The 22,283-nt window shown below is 38.0% G+C and overlaps 1 protein-coding gene across 1 annotated transcript in view; it reads right to left on the bottom strand.

The window, feature by feature from the left end:
- LOC122164159 (interleukin-31 receptor subunit alpha-like) overlaps window positions 1-22,283 on the bottom strand; it is a 28,403-nt gene that overhangs the window by 3,657 nt on the left and 2,463 nt on the right. Inside the window, exons 3-14 of the mRNA XM_042825958.1 lie at window positions 20,383-20,494; window positions 17,262-17,428; window positions 15,952-16,091; window positions 15,097-15,232; window positions 14,868-14,950; window positions 9,811-10,021; window positions 7,791-7,949; window positions 6,629-6,751; window positions 5,851-6,003; window positions 4,043-4,186; window positions 3,091-3,184; window positions 841-904 (exon numbers count right to left, since the gene is read on the bottom strand). Coding sequence (XP_042681892.1) covers window positions 841-904; window positions 3,091-3,184; window positions 4,043-4,186; window positions 5,851-6,003; window positions 6,629-6,751; window positions 7,791-7,949; window positions 9,811-10,021; window positions 14,868-14,950; window positions 15,097-15,232; window positions 15,952-16,091; window positions 17,262-17,428; window positions 20,383-20,494 — 1,586 coding nt within the window. The remainder of the gene's footprint in view (window positions 1-840; window positions 905-3,090; window positions 3,185-4,042; window positions 4,187-5,850; window positions 6,004-6,628; window positions 6,752-7,790; window positions 7,950-9,810; window positions 10,022-14,867; window positions 14,951-15,096; window positions 15,233-15,951; window positions 16,092-17,261; window positions 17,429-20,382; window positions 20,495-22,283) is intronic.

Below are 22,283 nucleotides of genomic sequence, written 5' to 3'. Positions count from 1 at the left end.
CTAGATCTACACGTGCCAAACTAAGTTTAGGTCTGCCAGGAAAATCAAAATTATTTTAAAAGGAAACAGCACAAATTCCTATTCCGAAAACATAATGGTTAGCAGTCTGAGACTTGGGAGGTAAACTGAGTTGTACTAGAGGAAGGACTTTATCAGGTACCAGCAAAAGAGGAGCAGAATCACGTATTCTAGCTATTTTCCAGGCACTTTGTTAGTCCTGAAATTCGAATAGCCTTACCAGAACATACAGGAATTCTGTGGGTAGGGAAGGTTTGAAGGTGCTCTTGAGCTATGTTGCCTCTTGACTAGTAGATGCCTCCTCAGATAGCTACCAGCTGACAAGCTAAAGCCCCAGAATTTCTGCAGAAGGATGCAGGGACAGGGAGGTGAAGACTGGGCTTCAGAAAACACTGTACACATTACCTCTTGTGAATTCCACTTTTGTGGAATTAGACCACAATGTGTTACTTTGTATAACTTGTACTTAGTAATCTGTTCCAGTTGTTGAAAAGGGGCTAGGTATAACTGAACTTGTCCCTCTCAACAACTCCACCCATTCAACATTTTCTTGTTCTTTTAACAGCATTTCATTTAAGTGTGATCTAAAGTGTTTTCAAAGGGAGTCTGAGGACCTTTATTAAGCCAAAAGATGTATACAGCCTCTGCCTAAACAACAACCTTCCCATTTGTGTATTTCTGATACAACCCTAGCTTCCCAACTCTTGGAATGAGACTTATGTTAGGATGAAGTGTGAAAACAGTAATAGCTAGTGATAGTGATTAATAAGCAGGTAAGACTTTTCTAGTACATCGTTTTCACACCGTTGGAATTGTACTTGCCATATCTTGGATTGCACTGCTCTTTCTTGGATTTGGTACACTGGACCAGCATGATATTTTCAACCTGTGAACAAATATCCTAAGTTTATTGACAGGTTAAATAAATGGCATTTCCTGTGCATTTAAATTAACTGCTGTATCTACATCTTATTGGTATTTTCATGACCATCAAAACAAGATGCTCTAAGTGACTATTAAGCATGATGGCAATTAAAAACTCTAGGCCAAACTTGTTAGATTATGTTGAGATGGTGAGTTATTATCTTTGTTTAAGGACAAATTAATTGTGACACAAGCTGGCAATGTTGTGTCTTCCTGTAGTCTTATTATCACATATTCCTAATTCATTATCATTTCCACAAAAATCTCTATATTCTTTGAGGACCTTAGGATGACTTTTGTTTTAGAGAGTATTTTCTCCTTTCTACATAGTTTAGTTTTCCGTAAGGAAAAAAAAAAAAAAAAAGAAAGCTACATTTTTCTTTACAATCACGCATCTGGTCTGGAGAAAGCTCTCCCTGGGATCTGCAATCTGCAATGGAATGTGGAGAGCAACGTGGGTACTATTCTTTTCTCACAGTATGAGTTCAGCCCTTTCTGGAAGGAATTACAGTATCTCACCATTTCATCTGACACAAACATACCATCACTAGTTTGTTTCTGCCATAGCTGTAGTGTAAGTGATAATTTACTCTAAAATGCTGCAAAATCAAAAGCCACTGTTTGTTTCAAAGCTTGATCCTCCCAGAGAGAAGTAGAGCATGGCTCAGAATGATGCCATACTCATCAGTTTCAGGTGGCTGTTTGTCCTCAGCCCTCCCATAGGCTTTTCTTTCCAGCTCCCTTCTTGTTCCTAGGGCTCAAAACCACAAAACTGACAGCAGGTCTCTAAGCAATCTGGTTGTTACCTTCACAGGTACATGCAGGCCTTGGAGCCTGCTCCCTGCACCACTTTTGACAGCTCTGGGGAGAAGAAGCTGCCTTTCATCCCCTGTGAATGGCACAAAGCAAGGGCTGCTTGTGAAGGAGCATCTCTAGAAAGCAGGGACATTGAGCAGCTCTGGCAGAAAGGCCCCACTTTCTCCCTCACTAGTGATCAGGATGAGGTAAGGGTCTTTCTCCTCCTTCCTTTCCAAGAGGACAGGCCATGATGGTGGCACACCATCTCTCCTGTCACCCCAGGTCGCTGTAGAACATCCCTCAGCACTTTCCCTCTGAGCTTCTCCCTGCCAGCAGTTGCTGTCAGAGCTGTACTGTGGGAGCTCTGGGCAATGACTCATATCTACGTGAAAAATGTCAGCACATTTATGAGAAACAGCATGAGGTTATCTAGGCTATCACCTTGCCTCAGCACTGACTTCAGTGTTGTCTGGTCTTAAAGTCAAATCTAGACTTCGTTAGATGTCAAGTACTTCGTTAAGGTAAAGCCTAAGGCTGTAGTTTATCTGATCTCCTCACTGACCGTGTAAAGATAGATTTTGTAACTGGTTAGTCCCTTTTTAAAGGCTTCATATTCATCATCTGGAGCTGGTGCTTTCTAAAGGGAGAAGTAGGGTAGGTGGCATCGTAATAGTGATCAGAATGGTTGTATGCTACTAAGTTTATGAGAAAAGTGTCAGAATCAGTTTGCAAGCCATTTTCTTTCAGTATTAGTATACGGCCCTCACTGCACCTCATATTAATTTGAGGGGAAGACCACTTCCCTCATCCATATCTTGCAGGCACCCTTGTTATTCTCTCTTCTTCCTACTCATCCGTTTCTTCTCATTATTTTCACATGTGAGTAATTTGTACAGTAAAATCTAAATGTGCTTAGAGGAAAATGCTTTGATTGCAGCATTTGTACGTGTACTGGTGGAATTTCCTCCTGCATTTCCATAGGAAAGACATGACCATCAGTTGGGAATGAAAGAATAAACTGATTAAATACACCATTGTTTTCTTATCTGTAGCCCATTTTCTACTGGGATAAATGATTCTAGTTCTTACCAAGGGTATGTGAGACTGGAAGTAATCAGTTAGTTAACTCTATCAAAAGCAAAATGTTATAGGTTTTTGACAAAGTATTTAAATAAGCTTGTTACTGGTTTGTAAATTCTCTCACTGTGTAAATGTATGGGGTGAGCTTTTTTCCTTGTACTTTTAAATTGATTTGCTTTTGATGACCAAAAAAAGGCACAGTGCTATGAAAATCAGAGTTAAATAAAAGGGAGTTATTGTTAATAGCATTAGTCAGTATTCACTTCTTACCTCTTAAGCATCAGAATACATGTCATAGGTGCAAAAACCAGAGCAAACATGCTGAAACAAAGGCCAGTCATTAAACCTTCAAATTCTCCTTTTTCTGATGGGAAGCAACAAAAAGACTGACTCAGACTTGTGCTATCAAGTATACAGAGACGCTTTGATATACTTTAAACATGAGTCAGACTTAACTCATATTCTGGGATTCCTGTTCTGTCCAATTGATGATGTATTGAAATGACTTGAGAGTCCATATTCTAACTAAACCACACGTGAATACAATATATAATTATAAATATTATACATATAATTGAAATATATATATACATATATATAATATATAATACAATGCCTTAGCCTATTGAGGCATCTGTGAAACAAGCAAATTCTTACCAGTGAATGATAGAACATATTAGATAAAAAGGACTCTAGTTATCAGAAAACAGAAGATTTGATCAACAGCCACAGTAGAAAGACTGACTTTCTTTTTGCAAAAAAAGAACGTTTTGGCTGAGGTATCTAACTGCAAACCAGCTTTATGAGATCAGGATTTTGCCAAGAACAAAGACAACTGAACTTCGTAAGTCAAAGCCGGATTATTCCGACTACTGAAACCTGTGATAAGAGTTTGCAATAAATAAAGATAAGTTAATATAATTAACATGAAAACAATCACAGAATGTTATGAAGATGAGGTACCCTAGTTAAATCTTCTCTGCATGTTAGGTAAAGAAATATAGGCAGAGTTTCATGATACACAGTTCCTCAGTAGCAACTGAACGATTTTGCCTTTGTTATCAGTAAACCAAGAACTGAATAATAAATCCTGTGCATGAGCACTTTGTTATTCCTTGAAAAGCAGGGAAAAGAGAAAGGGTGTAGAATAATACTTTGTGTAATGGCATATAAAGCCAAGATTGCTGCTGGGCAACACAGTAGCATGCAGATTCCACAGTACCATATTTTAGAGTACTGAATTGTGGTGAAAAAGATGGTGATCCTTCTCCAGCTTTAGTGAATCCTGAAATCTCTACACGGTAGATGGTCTTTTCCTTAAGTCCAGTAAGATGGTAACTTGTAGTAGAAGAGTTGATGCTAGCAGCTGAAAACACAAGAGTGGTTAGAGAATGGGGCAGTGAGATGATTTCTATTATTTGAGTCTGTATCTGTGTAGTTGACTAGGAAAAAGGCAAAATTCCTATGTCCTGATCCACATGTCGAAAGCCATGCTATGCAGATTTTCTGTGGGTGGGTGTAAGATTCTTCAAAATACTTCCATGCATTTGGCTTTCAGATGTAAAAAAGCATGAGATCCTAACACACCAGGATATTTAGGTGATAAGTATGGTAGGCTGTGTTTAATAGGATATATACCTGACATGCTGTACTATGGTTTCATGAAAACCCCTTGTTGTTGGAGTTGAAATAAGAACATAGAAAGAGCAAAGCACCTGAACTGCCTCTGAGCAATGACTGAATGGTAGTTGCAAGACAAGACCTTTGCGTTACCCTCACTGCCATAATGAGTAGTTATTCACATCAGTCAGTATCAGTACCATTATTTTGGGTTCTGTACAGAAAATGTCAATATATTCAACTTCATCTGCTTTTTAGAATTTTGATCTCAATCCATTTTTTCTGATGCTGTGATGACTTTTCCACCAGTTAGAATAATCAGTGCAGTAGAACACCTTAAACTTAGCAGAAATTATTTTTCAAGTTTGCTATTGAGAATCTGAGATCCTAGAAATGTTACTGTAGCCTGCAGGAACCCTAGAATTCTCCAGTAAAATTATTATTCCCATCTGGAAAACATGGGAATCAGTTGTTGTGTTACTGCTGTACTGATCATTAGGGATGAGTAAAAAAATTAAGTTCAGCCTTGTGGACTCCCTTGTGTCTCCTCTTCCACTCTCTGATAGGTACCCATGGTGAAGTAGAGCTCCCTGAATTCGCTGTCAAACTCAGGGAAGCTAACTTCAGGGAGCACAGGGCTGTAAACTTCAAGCTTCTGTTATTTTTTGTGACCTATAGAATCCTTGTTTTTCTCCTTTCTCAGGCCATAAGTGCTATTTGTCTTCCATAACATGTCTTTAATTGTATTTAAAAGTCAATATGTACAAAATTAATGCATTATTGTTTATGGTATGTTTAACAAAAGAGATAAAAGTAGTGGTTGTTTTCCCCCAAACTTAAGTAGCTTGAGCTTGCAGCTGCATAGCTATGAGCTTTATTTCAATGTGTAGAAGGTTTATCTTTTGTAGTTAAGCAATAAAAAAGGCTATCAATTAAAGAAAATGTTCTAAAAAATGAAATTTATAACCATGTCTTTCAAAACAGGTAAGAAGTATGAAAAAATTTACAGCAAATAGAGTTTAAAAAAAAATGCTCAGAGCCAAACCTAGCTGAATTGCAATGAAGCATAAAAGTATTGTGATTGAAATCATAAGACCTCAGAAATACTAAAAGATATATCTTCCTTTCAGTGTTATGGGGAAATTCTATTGTTGTCTTAAAACTGTATGTTTTAAGGGAATTTTTCTTATCAATATTTAATCTGAGATGTTCCTATGAACACGTATAATTTTCTTGAAGTCATCAAGAGCAGAAAAACCCTAACCAGAAACTGATCTTTGGAAGCACTCTGTTCCCAGGGAAATCTGATTCAGTAGTGTGCTTTTAATTAATGCACATTAATGGCTCTGTATGAAAAAATTTCTGTCGTAACACTGAACTACTGCTACGTTCTGAGCAATGGAAACTTACCCAGAAACTTTTTCATTGATGAATCTGTGTATTTGATTTTGTATCCCTGGAGAAAGCCCATACAGTCTTCAGCAGATATTTGAGACCACTTCACAAATGCAGAATGCTTTGTGATATTTAGAATTGTTATATTAGTGGGTCCTATCCTAGGAACTTAAAATTCAGAAAATAAGATCCGCATTAACATTAATGCTGTAGACATGACTGAAACCTAGCTGCTAGCTAGGGAGATGTTTACTTCATTCTAGTTGTCATAAGTACAATATAAAGGGTGGAAAACAAAAGAGGAATACATACAGTATTCCATACAGTAAAGCACTCAGATATTAAGCAATGCCCAAGAAGGTAATCTTCACTATCATTATCTCATCATTAACTCTATCATTAACTCATTACAAACACTTTTACTTCAGCAGTCAGAGTTGTATTAATTTCAATTTGTGATATAAGACATCATTGAATTTCTATTGGGAAATCTGACTTCAGTTACAGTTACATTTGAGCTACAAGGAGTAATAACTCAGGTGCCCCCTTTCTGTTATTTTTGTAGTGTCATGTGTAATAACAACATTTTAATGGATCTGTCACTAAGGAAAAGCATTCAGGTCATTCCTTGCCAGTGTATAACTTCTAGAACCAAAGGCAATGCTAACTATACGAGCATGTTAAGTCACCTGGAAAAGAAACGTGTTGGAATTTTTTTATTTTTTCTTTTTTTGCTGCAGATAGGAAATGAGAAGAAATATAAGGAACATAAATATATAAAAAAGAGGAGTACCTCCTTCAACTGAGTAAAAGTGGGTTACTCCGAAAGTCTTTTCATGTCCTCTGAAACTTTCACACTGACACACATCAGATGCATGCACCATGATTTTGTACAACTTATATGGATTAATATTGTCTGGAAAACAAACAGATGTATTTCAGTGTTTACATTCAGTTATCATTGAAAAGGAGGAGGAAGAGGAAGAGGGACAACAACCTTACAGTTTTTTTTGCATAGATCGTATAAATTCCTGTGCCTCAAAGCATAGCTTAAAGGTATAGTCCTTTACACTGAGCATAAAAGGTATGAATCCTTTCTCACTGACCTTCAGTACTTTACAGAAACTATTTCAAAAGCAGAACAAGGTGTAGCTCTGGTTTGTTTTTAAAAGATGCCATGTTTTCCCAAAATCCACCTCTGGGAAGCTTGAACTGCTGTACAAAAAGCAGTGAACAAAAATAAGTTTACACATCTTAGTTCAAATGAACAATGTTTCCCCCAGCCAGCATATTTAAAAACATGCAGAACAGTAGATGTAATGTGACAGCGCAGATATTGCAGGACTGAGGAAAACGCTGCACCTATTTACATAAATCTGAACTTAAGTGTTCTATACTATACATAAAAGACAGTTCAGAATGGTGTCTGCAAGAGTCACTTATGTGATTTCAATAGAGGTTTTGGATGACCGTTCTGTAAACTGATCTCCGCCAGCAACTCTTCATACCCAGATTTGTAGGTACAGGAGTTGAGAGTTTGTGCTTTGACAGCACAGCTGTGGGGACAAAAAATAATACAGGGGGAAGTATGCAGCAGAGAAGATTATATTTGAAATTAGGGACAAGAAATACTTTTATTTGTTCCTATGCCACTTTGTTAGCCAAAAAGTAGCATATAGGCCTGCCTGAATTTGGGAAAGGAGAGACCTCTTGCCAGCAACTGCAGTTTAGCTACATTTCTTGCCCAGATGTGACTAGAAGAATCTTGCTGAAGGATCTTTATTTTTCCTGCTTTGGTGTTTCTTAAAAGTAGATGTTATCTTATTGTTGGATAGGGTACGCTTAGCTGGATCCTTGGTTTGCTCTTAAAAACAGTATGAAAATCCTTCCCTCCCCAGCCAAAAATAACCAGTAAGTGAAATGGTGCCTGCATGAGATGTGGCTGTTGCTTTTACCTAACGTGAAATTTCCAGCAGCTGTAGCTACTATTTTCATGCGCATATCCTCTTTACTAGTGCCCCAGTCAACCACAAAACATTTTGGACTGTATTCTGGATTCCAGGTGACAACCGCATTAGTTCCGTGAGGCTTAACATTAATTTGGCCAGGCAAATCTGTAAACAAATATACCATTAGATATGAATGAACAAGAAAGCAGACTGTCCCTTCCCCATCAGTGTTTTTCTGTCTTTTTCTCTGATTCATCTGAAGATTCTTCATTAAGTAGTTATCATGTTGATGACCACACAGTAATACCTACTCTTTTATGTCATTAAAGGAAATTTAGCAACTAGCACTCTGCAGTAGACTCTGGGACCTCCAGTGTTAACTGCTGTTCAGGACCTTTAATTTCTTAAAGGGGAAATGGCTGTTCCATGCCTCAGGCAGGGGATGGCTAACACTGCTAAACAATCTCCCGTGAACTGCTATTAACTGCTATAGGCAGAACAACTGTGTGATCACTCTGACCTGGCAGAGGAGAAGGGGCTAATTACATTTTGTAGCTGTGTAATTTAGTGTCATTCTTGCAGAAAATGCAAAATTATTTAAAAATTCTGTTGTTTTTTGAGACAGATTATTAAACTAGAGAAGACTTCTTAACTGAAACTTACATAGAAGAAAAACACCCTATCATGCGGGGTAAGAACTGAATCTTATGACAGACAAATTTCTGTATTTCATTTATTCTGAAAACCATTGTAATAGAGTAGAATTAAAAAAAAAAAAAGTCTGTACATTTTCACAAGAGTTGTGCATGCTGAGAAGGAATTTGTCCTGGGAACAAACTTACTGTAATATTTTCCCAGTAATTCACCACAGGTATAGTGAGCCCGCCTGTATGTGAAACCAAATCTAAAACAGATGTCTGGAGAAAGCCATGAAAGACAGGCTGATATTTAATAAATATGTGGTTCTTAGATGAAGAATGTCTTGGAGAGATAGCATCACGTATTGTATTAGAAAAGAGCTAAAGCAATCAAATGCAAGCAGCAAAAATAAACTACTAGGAATTTGCAGGCAAAGGAGAACAGAATGAGAGGCGCGTTAGAAAATTCTGGAAAAGTCATTGTTTGCAGCTGTTTGATCCTTGCAGCATTTGTGAATGCTGTAGCTTGATTTAAAAAAAAAAACACAAAAGGCATTCCCAAGGAAAGTGAGAATCTTGTATTTAAGTTGCTGTAGCTCAAGATTATAATAAATAAAACTAGCTTATACTATAATAAGATCATTGTGTAATAGTCAAAAATCCTGTCGTTCCGGATATCAGAAAGCTTACATCTGCATTGGAATAGGATGTACACATCCTACCTATTCTTTCTTTCATGTACCAGCGGGGATAAATCTATGTCTTACCAGTTATTTAACTCCAAAAGCTTTCATTTGCACATAATTCTGACATCGTTGTTTAAAAGGCTGGAATCTTCTTAATTTTGAGTACACATCATAAGCCTTTCTAGATAGATCTAACATGTTGCTATTTCTCTAACTTGAGAAAACAAGAAGTGGTACAAGAAATGTTTAATTGCTTGGTCTGTTGGTTAATTTCCAGCAAAATCCTTTCTTAACAAATAATCAGAATCATAGAATCATAGAATGGTTTGGGTTGGAAGGGACCTTTAAGATCACCTAATTCCAAACCCCTGCTGTAGGCAGGGACACCTTCCTCTAGACCAGGTGGCTCGAAGTCCCATCCAGCCTGGCCTTGACTGCTTCCAGGGAGGGGGCATCCACAGCCTCACTGGGAAACCTGTTCCAGTGTTTCAGCACTGTTACAGGAAAGAATTCCTTCCTGATATTTAGTCTAAATCTACTCTCTTCTGGTTTAAAGCCATTTCCCCTCATCCTGTTGCAACATGCCCTGATAAAAAAGTCTCTCCCCAGCTTTTCTGTAGGCTCCCTTCAGACTGCCAAAAAGCTAGTCTAGAGATTGCTTATAAAACTTTTCCACCAGTCAGATCAATAAATGATAAGTACCTGTTGCAGAGAAATCTGGGACAGTGTAGATGGTTTGTGGAGATTGTCCAGCTTTGTTATAGGCAGAAATATGAATCCTATAGTAAGCCATAGAGATATTTAGAAGAACCTTTCTGTCCTTTAGAATGATGCGATTTGGTGAATCCCAGCAACTGTTGGGTATTCTTTCAACATCAATGTAGTATCCAATGGCGTTCTCACTTTGCATTACCTAAAAGAATAAAAAGATTATTATTGTATAAATGTTATTATGTCCTGTGTTGAAAATTAAGAGCAATGGAATTATAGAAACAAAATATCATTTTTAATATTGGGGATAATATCATACTATTTCAATTAGACTATCAGGAATCAGTGAAGCAGACCATTTTCTTAATATTAAAAGCATTCTTAAATTGAAAGGATTTAAACACAGGATTAGAGGTTTTGCTTAATTGGAATGTTAGTAATGTGTATCCAATTAGTAATAGCAGCACTGAAGAAGCAGCAATGTTCTTTACACTTCATTGGAACATATATCCATCATAATTAGAAGCTTGAAAGTTAATGAGAGGTGTTCAATTGCAATTTATGCCTCAGGGAATGTTCATCTACTAGGCTGTTAATCGTCTGGTCTCTTTGAGCATAAATGCTGGTAATGAACTTTGAAACGTATATTCATTGATAGAAATTTTAGGTGGTGATTCAGCCATTATTTTATTGTGTTAATCTTCATGAGAGATGAGAAAATTAGTGCACGAAAATGGAAATTACTACAATTTAGTTAGAAATAGATATAAAAACATAAAGACTGGGGATTCTCCGATACTTGATATCAAGGGTGGTTATTATTTCTTGGTCACCTTGGCGCAGAATTAATAGTGTAAAGCTAACACAAAATTAGGAGGGTTTCTTAATGAAATAATTGGATAATTTCAGAGTAACATAGAGAGGATGACATCTAGTAAACTATACTACTAATACTGCTAATGCTGGAAGCTCTTAAAATGGAAACAACAGAAGTTTTTCTCAAGATACTGAAGAAAGAATTGATCCCACTGTTTGAAGCTCTGATGAAGCTTCTGGGGGAATAATGTCCTCTAATCAGATTAGTGTCCCCTAATCCTCTAATCGTTGCTCACCAATGCGGAGGAGATCATTAAAGGTGTTAAGGATGGAGGCAGCCTGGGCTGCAGGGACCATTCCCTGGTTGAATTCGTGATTTTGAGCAATGTGGGTCTGGTGAAGAGTGGGGTCAGAACCCTGAACTTTGGAAGAGTGAACTTTAAGCTGTTGAAAGAATTGTTGGCCAATTGTTGGGATGCTGTCCTTAAAGACAAAGATATTGACGAGAGCTGGTTACTCTTCAGGGATACCTTCCTGAGAGCACAAGAACTCTCCATCCCTCTGAATAAGAAACCAGGCAAAGGAGATAGGAAATGGGCATGGCTCAGCAAGGACCTGCTGGGCATACTGAGGGCAAAGAAAGGTGCGTACAAGCTCTGGAAACAAGGGTGTGTCACCTGAGAAGAATACAGGGATGCCGTCCATACTTGCAGATGTGGGGTCAGGAAAGCCAAGGTGCAGGCAGAACTGAACTTGGCAAGGGGCGTGAAAAACAATAGGAAGACATTCTACAGGTACATTAGCCAGAAGAGATCAAAGGCCAAAGCAAGTGTACCTCTTCTGGTAAATGTAAAAGAACTGGCTTCAACAGATGAAGAGAAGGCTGAGGTACTGAATGAGCTCTTTGCCTCACTCTATACTGGCAGCCAGGATTCTAATATTTCTCATGTTCCTGAGCCCTACATCCCTAAACCTCTAGGTGGGGACTGGGGCGGCAAATCTCCCCCCTCACTGTAAGGACAGAGCAAGTCCGAGACCACCTCATGAGACTGAATGTGTACAGGGCTATGGGGCTGGATGGTGTGCATCCCAGGGTTCTGAAGGAGCTGGCTGAGGTTGTTGCTGAGCCGCTCTCCATCATATTTGAAAAGTCGTGGCTGTCAGGTGAGGCCCCAGATGACTGGAGGAAGGGTCACATCACTCCCATTTATAAGAAAGGGAGCAAGGAGAACCTGTGGAACTACAGGCTGGTGAGTTTCACCTGTGTACCTAGGAAGATCATGGAACAGATCCTTCTGCATGTCATGCTTGATGACATGAGGAATGAGAGTGTGATCCTAGACAGCCAGCACAGCTTCACCAGGGGAAGGCCATGCTTAACCAATCTGGTGGCTTCTATGATGGAGTGAAGGCATTGGTGGACAAAGGGAAGGTGGTCAATATCATTTAACTGGATTTGAGCAAGGCCTTTGACACCATCCCCCATCACATCCTTATCTCCAAATTGGAGGGATGTAGATTTGATGGGTGGATCACTTGATGGATAAGGAATTGGTTGGAAGGCTGCAGACAAAGAGTGGTGATTAATAGTTTTATGTCCAGGCGGAGGCTGGTAACAAGCAGTGTTCCCAGAGGTCTGTCTTGGGATTGGTGCTCTTTGACATCTTTATCAGTGATACTGATAAAGTAATCAAGTGCGCTGTCAGCGAGTTTGCTGATGACACCAAGCTGAGTGGTGGGGTTGACACAGTAGAAGGAAGGGATGCCATTCAGAGGAACATCAACAGACTTGAAAGGTGGCCCAGATGAACCTGATGAAGTTCAACACAACAAAGTGCAAGGTTTTGCACTTGGACTGGAGGAAGCCAAGGCATTTATACAGACTGGAAGGAGCAGTCCTTGAGAGCAGCCCTGCAGAGAAGGACCTGGGGGTCCTGATGGATGAAAAGCTTAACATGAGCCAGCAGTGTGCTCTTGCAGCTCAGAAAACAAATGGTATCCTGGGCTCCATCAGAAGAGGGGTGGTCAGCAGGGACAGGCGGGAGATAATTGTGCCTCTCTACTCTGCTCTTGTGAGGCCCCATCTGCAGCACTGTGTTCAGGTCTGGAGCCCCCAGTATAAGAGAGACAGAGGGTTGTTGGAGTGGGTCCAGAGGAGAGCCATGAAGATGATCAGGGGACTGGAGCACCTTCCCTACAAAGACAGGCTGAGGGAGCTGGGCTTGTTCAGCCTGGAGAAAAGAAGGATGCGGGGTGACCTCATTGCAGCCTTTCAGTACCTAAGGGAGCCTATAAACAGAATGGGAGTCAACACTTTTCAAGGGTAGATAATGGCAGGACAAGGGGAAATGGTTTTAACTTGAGAAAGGGAAGATTTAGGTTGGATGTCAGGGGGAAATTCTTTACAGAAAGTGGTGAGGTGCTGGAACAGGCTGCCCAGAGAGGTTGTGGATGCCCCGTGCCTGGAGGTGTTCAAGGCCAGATTGGATGGGGCCCTGGGCAGCCTGGCCTACTATTAAATGGGGAATTTGGAGGCCCTGCCATGGCAACGGGTTTGGAGATTCATGATCCTTGAGGAACCTTCCAACCTGGGCCATTCTGTGATTCTCTGACTATGATCAGACTTTGAAAATGGAAAATGTGTGTATGCAGGAAAAATTATTCCTAGGATATGCAACGCATGACAAAAACCAACAGAACTTAGACTGAGAAGGAAAAGCACTGTGTATCTTGTGCAGTCCTGCAGGAGATCTCATATTATTTCTATAGAAATAGTACGCACTTCCAAGTTGGACCTTAACGTCCAGCGAGCTGAAATCACCTTTTCTGTGCCTTTTCATCCAACTTATGTAAAGCTTACACACTGAATATGAAAAAAAATCAGAGGAACTACAGGTAGACTGTGACATTTAAAAAAAATTTTTTTAATGTTTGTTTGAGATTGGCTTAAACAAGTTTGTCAGGTGAGCCTCCCTTCTCCCGCTACCTCTTTTTTTCCTTTTCACTTTAACATGTTAATTACTGCATATACTCCTTCCTCAATCCTTTGAAGGTGTACTTGAACCTTATTTAGTATACTAGTTCAGTACAAGAGTTATCCTGAAAGAAGCTCCTAGCCTTGATCCTGTATTTAATGTAGATATTTTTAAATTAAAATTCATCAGTAGAGACCGTTGTCTTCTCTTAACATTGGAATTGCCAAGTACAATTTACTTTATCATAAAGTGAATCATTTACTTTGCAGCTTTTCCTTCTTCTAAGGAGATAAAGGAAAAGAAGGGATATCTCATCCTAACCAAAGGAGGAAATTATTTTCTCTGCTGTCTTTTTTTTCCCCTTAACAGAAACAGAAAGGAGTCATTACAAAACTTCCCATATTTTTTTGATATTTAAAAACTCTGCCAACCTCTGTCTTCAGAGACAGACACAGACTCTGCTTCAGACATTTCCTATGGTAAGTTTCTGAGAATTCGTAGATGTTCATTCTCTCAGCATCTGGACAGAGTGAGCTTCCAACTAAAAAACAACAGTAAGACCTTGCTTGTGGACCCGTGGGCCCTTTAAGTGGGAATTCCAGACTGTCAGCTATCCTTTTCTTATCAAGAGAACTTGAGCTAGTAAGAGTGACTGATGAGCACAGTCAGTCAGCTGATAATGACACCTGTTACAGAAAAGGGGAAGCCTATGATTTATAGAGTGAATTTTAAATATGGTTGTGGGATATGTTCAGCTAGATGTTGTTTTGGTATGCTCCTTTTCTCTCATTATAATGTATTTGCACTTCTGAATATTTAAATCAGTAGTCTTAAAAGATGCTTTTCTAAAAACTTTTTATCTCTCTTGAGAATAATAATGCTTCTTAGGAACATGTCTAACAGAAGATATGTCACTTGTGTATGGCTTATAAAGTTTTTTCAAGGAAAATTAATTTCATAGTTAACCTGAGATTCACCAGTGTTTACTGCTAATTGGAAAGAATCTTTATTCTACTCAGTGATTTGAGCCTGGAGGTTTCTATAAATGTAAGTAGTTTATAAATTATTGTGCCTTTTCCTTGCTAATTTCTGGAACCTGATTTACCACCATACAAATGCAGTGAATCCTAGAGCACAAGTTCAGTATTCAATACTTTTTTCTTGTACACTGTAGTCCTCATACAATGAGAAAGTCTATTCTTCCCCTATAAAGTAATGAATTAATGGTATGGTTATAACATAATGAGAGAAAATTACCTCCCACTTAAGAAGAACACTTCTTCTGCCTGATGATATTTCTGTAGTTGCATTATATGATATTCTTGGCTTGTTCATGAGCTCTGGTAAACATGGGAAAAGATAGAGATGCGCACTCACAGAAATCAGGTTGGTCTTAATGTTTTCAACAGTATTTGACAATGTTCATACATTATAAAATTGGAAAAGGGTTTTTCCACTTATGCTTGTTCCCAGGAAATTAACTTACTGTGAGGGACCAAAATCTCTTTACTCCAAATGCAAACACAATGAAGACCATCCTTGGTTATACATCTGAGCTGAATGATATATGAAGATGTAGCATTTGAAACAGTGATGTTAACAGCATTGGTTTCTATGGGCACCTAAAAGCAAATGATGTTTGCGATAAGACAATCTTATATTAATGTTTTTCTCAATCAAAAAACAAAAGTTCTGACCAAAAGTAGCAGTTGCCATCATCAATGAAGAATTACTGTATATATTAGTAATTTTTATTTGATACTTGAAAGATGATACTCCCTTTTTCAACTAATTATGTTGTATCAGGACATGTAAGCAGTAGTGCAGGTTAACCCCCTCTTAAAAATGGATTCCATGTTACATACATTGAAAAATTATCACTTATTTGACTTTGGTCTTTACTGGCATTCTGAAGAACAGTATTACAGCAACCTGGTCTCTAATGATAATAGTAAAGAAAGTAATATAGTCTTTTAATTAAAGTGTAATTAGATCTGGCTATCATTTCTGATACCCTTTCTAGATCTTCAGCTTTTCCTCGGTTGGTATGTCTTGTTGACAAGTTAATGAACCATATGACATAGTGATATTGGTTTTCTTTTTTTTCAGCATAAAACTACTAATTTTTCTCTTTCAAACAGTTCAGAATCTATTGGCAGGTAACTAAGAGAATACTGTGAGATTTGCCAGCAAGTCAGGCGCTGTGTTCTCTTGCTATCCATGATTTTGTGTGCTACAACAATGTCCTGTTTGTATCCTGCCATGTAGCTGTATGTGCTATGTACTACCGAGCTGAAAATGAACCTCCTCATGTTCTCAAGAGGCATATGGAAATACTTACCTTTGTCCACTGAGTGGCTTCTGTCAGTGCCTCTCTGTATCTCAACTCATATTCTGTAGGAGTTGTAGGTAAGTTCCATTTTATGACCAATTGCTTTGTGATCTGATGAGCTTTTATGTTAGATGGTGTCAAACACTTCCCTGCAATTGGGAACAGATGACATCAGTACAGGGGAAGCAGGAAAGCTTTGGATATTATGTGTCAATTGGGTGTGTTTTACCAAAAATGGAGGAGTTGGCTGAGAACATCAAACAGTATGAGACTTAGAAAAATTGGAAATAAGTATTTACTAAATCTTTATAGTATCAACAAATTTGGGTTTGTGTGTGTAATTCTTTTGTGAACGCTACTTCTGATATCAGTAAAATCCTTTCTTTAAACAGGTGCTCAGTGAGTCTGAAAGGCAAAATCAAAACATCGGGAGTACTTCTAATTGTGAACTGTAGAAAAGCTTCCAATTTCAGCAACTGTGTTTATCTATGTAATTTTTAATCCAAATGGACAGTTTTCCCTCTGAAAATCTCCCAAGGAGTCATAGTGGTAATTTGGGTTTTACTGATAGTGCCTTTCAGCAATGAGAAGCACTTTTGAAACTTAATTAAAATTAAAAAAATTGTTACTCTGGGAAGTTTAGGATTTCAGAATATCTTGATGTTAACTCAGTTGAGAATCTGTGAATAGGCATCTGCAGTGCATTGCTCATAGGATTAATTTTTTTCACATGCCCCTTGTAGTACTGTGTAATAGGTAACTGGCCTTAAAAAATAGCTGAAATTTGAAGTTTTCCCAAAATGTGAATTGTCTGTAGAAAAAATTCCTTGAATGTATGATACGGTGTCAGCCTGTTCTTTGTAAATATGTGACTCCTCACATTTCAGTGGAGAGTTATTAAGGTTAGGGTACTATGGTTAGGTTACGGTTGGACTTACTGATGATGAATATCTTTTCCAATCTGAGCAATTCTATGATTCTATGATAAAGAAGTTACAAAAACCATCAGAAATAGAGGAAGCTGGTGAAGTATGGTATGCAAATGTCACTATATAGTTTTTTTGGGTATAGTATTTTATAGTTCAGCAAAAAAAATCAGATTTAAAGTCCTGATATCATAAAAATGGATGGACTTCCACTATGGACTTCAATAAAGATTTCATAAAGAAGCCAGTAAGGAAGGCCAAACTGCAGTGCTCTGAATCAGTGAAAAGGATAAGTGTATGGCAGGAGATAGCATTTTGAAAATAATTTTGAAGAAAATCATACCATTGCTTCAGCAGGACACTGCAGTAATACAGATCATGAAGATATAATACCTGCTTTTCTCGGTGTAACTGAGATGTTCTTTCCTTTCACACAGCTGGCATGAGCATAGTTCACTGCTATCCAGATAGATGCAGAACGGTTCATGAAGAGATTTTTTCGTTCTATTGTGATGGAAGGTGATGAAGTGTTTCTTCTAAAAAGCTTTGTGATTCTCTCCCTTCAGAGAAGAGGAATAAGAATGAAAGCCAAACTTTTTGCTGGTTTATCATACACTTTTTTTCCTCATAAGCATCATTATAACAACTCCTAGCTTTCCAGGTACTCATAAACAAAGTCATCATTTTGAAAACTTGAAAGTGAGGACTGAGCAGCTTGAAACAGCAAATGTAATTCCAGTATCCTAGCAATCCTAGCTTAACCTTGCAAATACATGCTGTGTACTGGAGAACTGCTAAATTCTTTACATTTATGAGGCACAGTGTGATAAAAGACAAAGATCTGTATAGTTTTCTTTAAGATTAAAATGGGACATAAACAGCTTTTAGAAGGTACTGTTAGATGTGTGAGAGTTGAAGCTGTCATGGTAAAAGTAAGTCAATAGGGCAGGTCTACCATCTAAAGAGTATATTTGCAAGATAAAAAGTGCCTTCAACTGATGCGACTGTACAGTAAAGCTTTTATATAAAAGTGATTTTCATAATTGCTATATGCTTCAGGCTGGATAATGGAAACATACGTTGTACAACCTTGATTCTCAATCAGGCCAACAGCTGGCCAAGTTTGTATTATAAATTAAAAAAAATTCAGTGGCCATAACGTGTATTGACTGTCCAGAAGTTCTTGGAGCCATTTAGGCAGTTTGTTTTGCTACGTCTCAAGCCATTTAACGCAGACAGGATTCCACAGTTCACTGACTCTCAAAATAGCTGAAGTTGGACTGGATGTATGGAAATCATCTCATCCAATGCCATTGCTCAAAGCAGTTAACAGCAGGAAGAAGAGCAAGTGCAGGAGGCAGTCAGTGTACACTGTCCCAGAATTCCCTTTTAAGAGGCAACCTTCTGAAAGCCAGTTGAAGTTTTAGCCTTTTCCTTTGATCTGTAGTGAAAGCTTAAGTTCTGCAAGGTGTTCTTCATGTAAGCAGTTGCTGCAGAAATGTGGTCCTGAGTATGTAGGATTTGGGAGTATATGTGAATGCAAAGAATGTGCAAAGAAAAGCAGGACTTAGGGAAATAAGATTTAACTTTTGTGTGTGTGTGTTTTCTCACACTCAGTTTTCAGGCATTAAATGGAAGACTGTTCTTGTTCTGTTTGGACATCCCCCCAGATCCTGCTCTGCCATTTGCTCTCTGATGCATACAAAACATATTTTCCAAGGCTAAAGCTGTTCTAATTTAATATTCTTAAAAAGAAGTGGATAAGCATACTAATTACATACCTAGATACTTCAAGTATTAAATGTGCTGATCATGATAGAATATTTTATAATAGAACAAAACTCCTGGAAGCTTCCCTTGTCTTTTGCTTCAGATTAGTTGTGAATCGGCCATTAATATTTCAAACTATGATTTTGAATGCTTGATTTGAACATCTCTGTGGGAGTGTTATTCTTTAATACTTTTCTTTCTGACAATTAAATTGTAAAGTGCAAAGAAAAGAAAAAATTTCAGTGCTAGTCTAACATTGCTTGCAGGTGGAGTGATGTCATCTTCTAGGCAAGCAGGAAAAAAATCCTTTGAATGCTTATTGTTTTCCTTCCAAAGCAATAAAAAGGGAGAAGAAAGTTTTTCTTTAGGATTATCAGGCTGAAGCCTAGGAGGCTGAGATTCAAATTCTGACTCTAGATTGGGAAAACTTGTATCTCTGTGAGACAATTGCATCTCTCCTATCCTACCATCTCTTTCCCTTTTTACTGCCTTTTCTGTTCATAGCATCAACTCTGCAATTTACCAATAACACACTCTGATTTTGACTGGACATACAAAGAGCAACTACGTTACAAATACTCTTGCCTTTAATCTCATGGCAAATCCAAAATACAAAGAGGTAAAGTGAGGAAAATCTCTTTCGTAATGAAGATACGGAGGCAGCAACATTAACAGTCCAGTGGGCAGATGTTGATTTAATCTTCACATCTGCATTTTACCTCATTTCTTTGCTTTAGCTCTCTTTAAAAAATGAAGCAACTGAAGATAAACGTATTTTGTTATTAACCTCTACAATTTAATTTCACCTATTAAACTCGCTAATTTGCAACTGCAGTAAGATACTTCAGAATCTATTTTATTTTCTTTAATGTAGCATATCCAGCATTTCATTGGTTATCTGGTTTAACATAATAATATTGCATAATGAAACTCAATCTTTGAAACTTAGAATGCATTAGTGTTGAATATTTGCTGCAAGTCACTAGACAAAAGTAATTAATTAAATGGTCTTTGGAAATAAAGTTTCAAACAGAGATTTTTGGTGCATGGAAAGGTGACTAATGACTAGCAAATTGCAGAAAGAAGAAGTTATTTATTGGATAAAACATTGTTTATTGGGTGGAGGGAGGTATCTGTGGTATCATTTCCATGTTCTCAGTGGATAGTGAAGACAATTAGTGGTTGGAAGAGCTAATGTCACATCTCTGAAATATGGTTACTAAGCTACATGTTTGTTCTGTTATCTTTTCCTTAAAACTGGGAGGGAAGGTGGAGGTTCTAGCTTGCTCAGCATTTAATGAATCAGTGGAAAAGATGGGTAAGTACAGTTGCTACAACTGAGGTCCTCTCAGTCCAATCCTGAATAGTTTTCTGGGCACTCCTCAAGAAATTAGAAAATGGTACATCACTGTTCTTCAGTTTAGACAAATGGTTGTTGACTCTATGCACCTATTTCAAACTTTTCTGTAGATCTGTTCAAGCACAAATTCCAGCTGTTTCTGCATTGATTATAAAGCAAACAGAAGTGTCTGCTTAGTATCATGTGTGCTGCCAGTGTCACTCTCCCTGCAGTTTGAAATGTGCAGCTCTTATTAAGTCAGTAAGAATTGAAATTGAAAGGCTTGATCAGTATTGTGTAACAACCTACAATGTGATTAAATATGTACGAAAAAAATTTAAGCAGGTAGGAATGACCAGACAGCAATGATAACTATTCATTTTCTAAAGTGACTTTTAGACTTACCATTTTAAAAATAAGGTGTAATTAATACTATTTGGAGCACTGGGTGCCGGCAGCCAGGTACAGGTTAGATCCTCACTTAGTTCTTTATAACAGGCCAATTCATTGTCCCAATCTGTAAGATGAAATATATGGACTGGAAAAGACCCATCACCAACAACTGTTTACAATCAATAGGGGCAATATAACTAGCAGAATCAAAAGAGAAAAAATACAAAACAAGCTGTATTCTTTGTAAAATGAAATAAGTAGCTGCTGTATGAGCCTTATGTCATGTTTGTTCTCAAGGTAAGCAGCTCACTAACATTTAAACAAGAAACATTTAGAGAATTTAAACATGATCAGTCATGTTTCCAAATAAAGCAGTTTTCTTATGTGACTATAGAAAAAGGACCATTCTCCCTATGTTTTATGTTTCCTTTAAGAGCTATTCTGCACCAAACAACACAGTATGAAAACACTTGCTTTCCTGCAGCTGTGTTGTGACACATTTGAGCAGCACTGAGCAGTGAGTGTGAGCAGTGACAGTTTTGCTTCCTGCTTGCCACTGCTCTTCTTTAGAGCTTGAACTGTTTTTCTTTTAATTTGGTTGAAGTACCTTCATACCATGGAAAGCACTACTACGTTCCCTGGGACAAAATAATTTCATGAATACAAGGAAGCATTTATATTTTTTTATCATCTGTTTGGGTTACTTTGGGTAAAGTTCTTGCAAAATAATATGACGAAATTGCTGTGAACCTTCTACCCTAGCATACCTTTGGTTTTTGACTCCCAACTCTCTTTTCTGTGGTTTCGCACTTTCCGTCTCTGTCAGACAGTGTCTGTTGTGCCCTCAGTGTCTCTGCTGATGTGACAGACTGGGAACAGGAACTGTGTGGCACCACTCAGCTGTTTGCTGGAACATATATAAGACAGTGCCTCCTGGGAGGTTGCTCCAGATCTTCAGAGCAACCCATGTTCACCGGGGAGTTACTATGCTTGAGAACCTTGCAGAACGAGGAGCAACTGTCCTGTGTGGGGAGAGACCCTCTTTGTTGGAAAGATTGCAAACTGGATGTGACAACAGCTTTGTCAGTAGCAACTTACTGACTGTTAAACATGAGTCTGTAGATATTTTGGAAAGTGTAGGCCGAAACGGAGGGTCTTCTAGACCTCACACACACCTTAGAAATTAATTCCATGCAATAATTTATTTCTTAATCAATTAATTTTAAGAGTGGATGAAAACAAAAAAGAGAGAGGGCTGGCATTTTGATGATCAATACCAAGGACAAATGTGATATTTCTACAGTTTCCAACCTGTAAGATTTACTGGGGAATTTCTTGCAGGTCATTACACCAGTGTAGCTAGGACTATTTTTCAGGAATGGATTGACCAGATTCCAGAATTAGTTCAAAATCATCAATCACCTCTTTGTGGAGTTCATAGTCTGCTGTATGCTCCCAGACTCACAAAGATTGCGTTACAAAGCAGGAGCATGAATTTTCAAACAGAATGACTTGTGCTTAATTTTTGGTAAAAGGTTTTGTGGTTTTTTTTGTTTCATTTTGTTTTTGCAATTGAACATATATGTGTGGTTCAGACAAGGGGTAGTTAAACATTGATGATGTTCTTAAAGGATGTATTAATCTGTAGTGGTTAAACATACTTTAATATTTCAGAAATCTCTTATCAGAAAACTTAGTCATAAAATCCGACTGTCCTCCTTTTGCTTTGTGTTTTATTGTCTGAAGAGTCAGCCAAAATATCACCCACATTTTTAAAAAGAGGTGCAGAAAGAAAATGCAGGTGTTTTTTTGTTTGTTTGTTTAGTTGTGTCTTTTCCTTCTCCTTCTCCTTCTCCTTCTCCTTCTCCTTCTCCTTCTCCTTCTCCTTCTCCTTCTCCTTCTCCTTCTCCTTC

The sequence above is a fragment of the Centrocercus urophasianus genome, unplaced genomic scaffold (genome assembly GCF_019232065.1).
Source record: "Centrocercus urophasianus isolate 14NV4802_14NV808 unplaced genomic scaffold, USGS_Curo_1.0 seq_25, whole genome shotgun sequence".
Lineage (NCBI taxonomy): Eukaryota > Metazoa > Chordata > Aves > Galliformes > Phasianidae > Centrocercus > Centrocercus urophasianus.
This window is presented reverse-complemented; position numbering and strand designations above follow the sequence as displayed.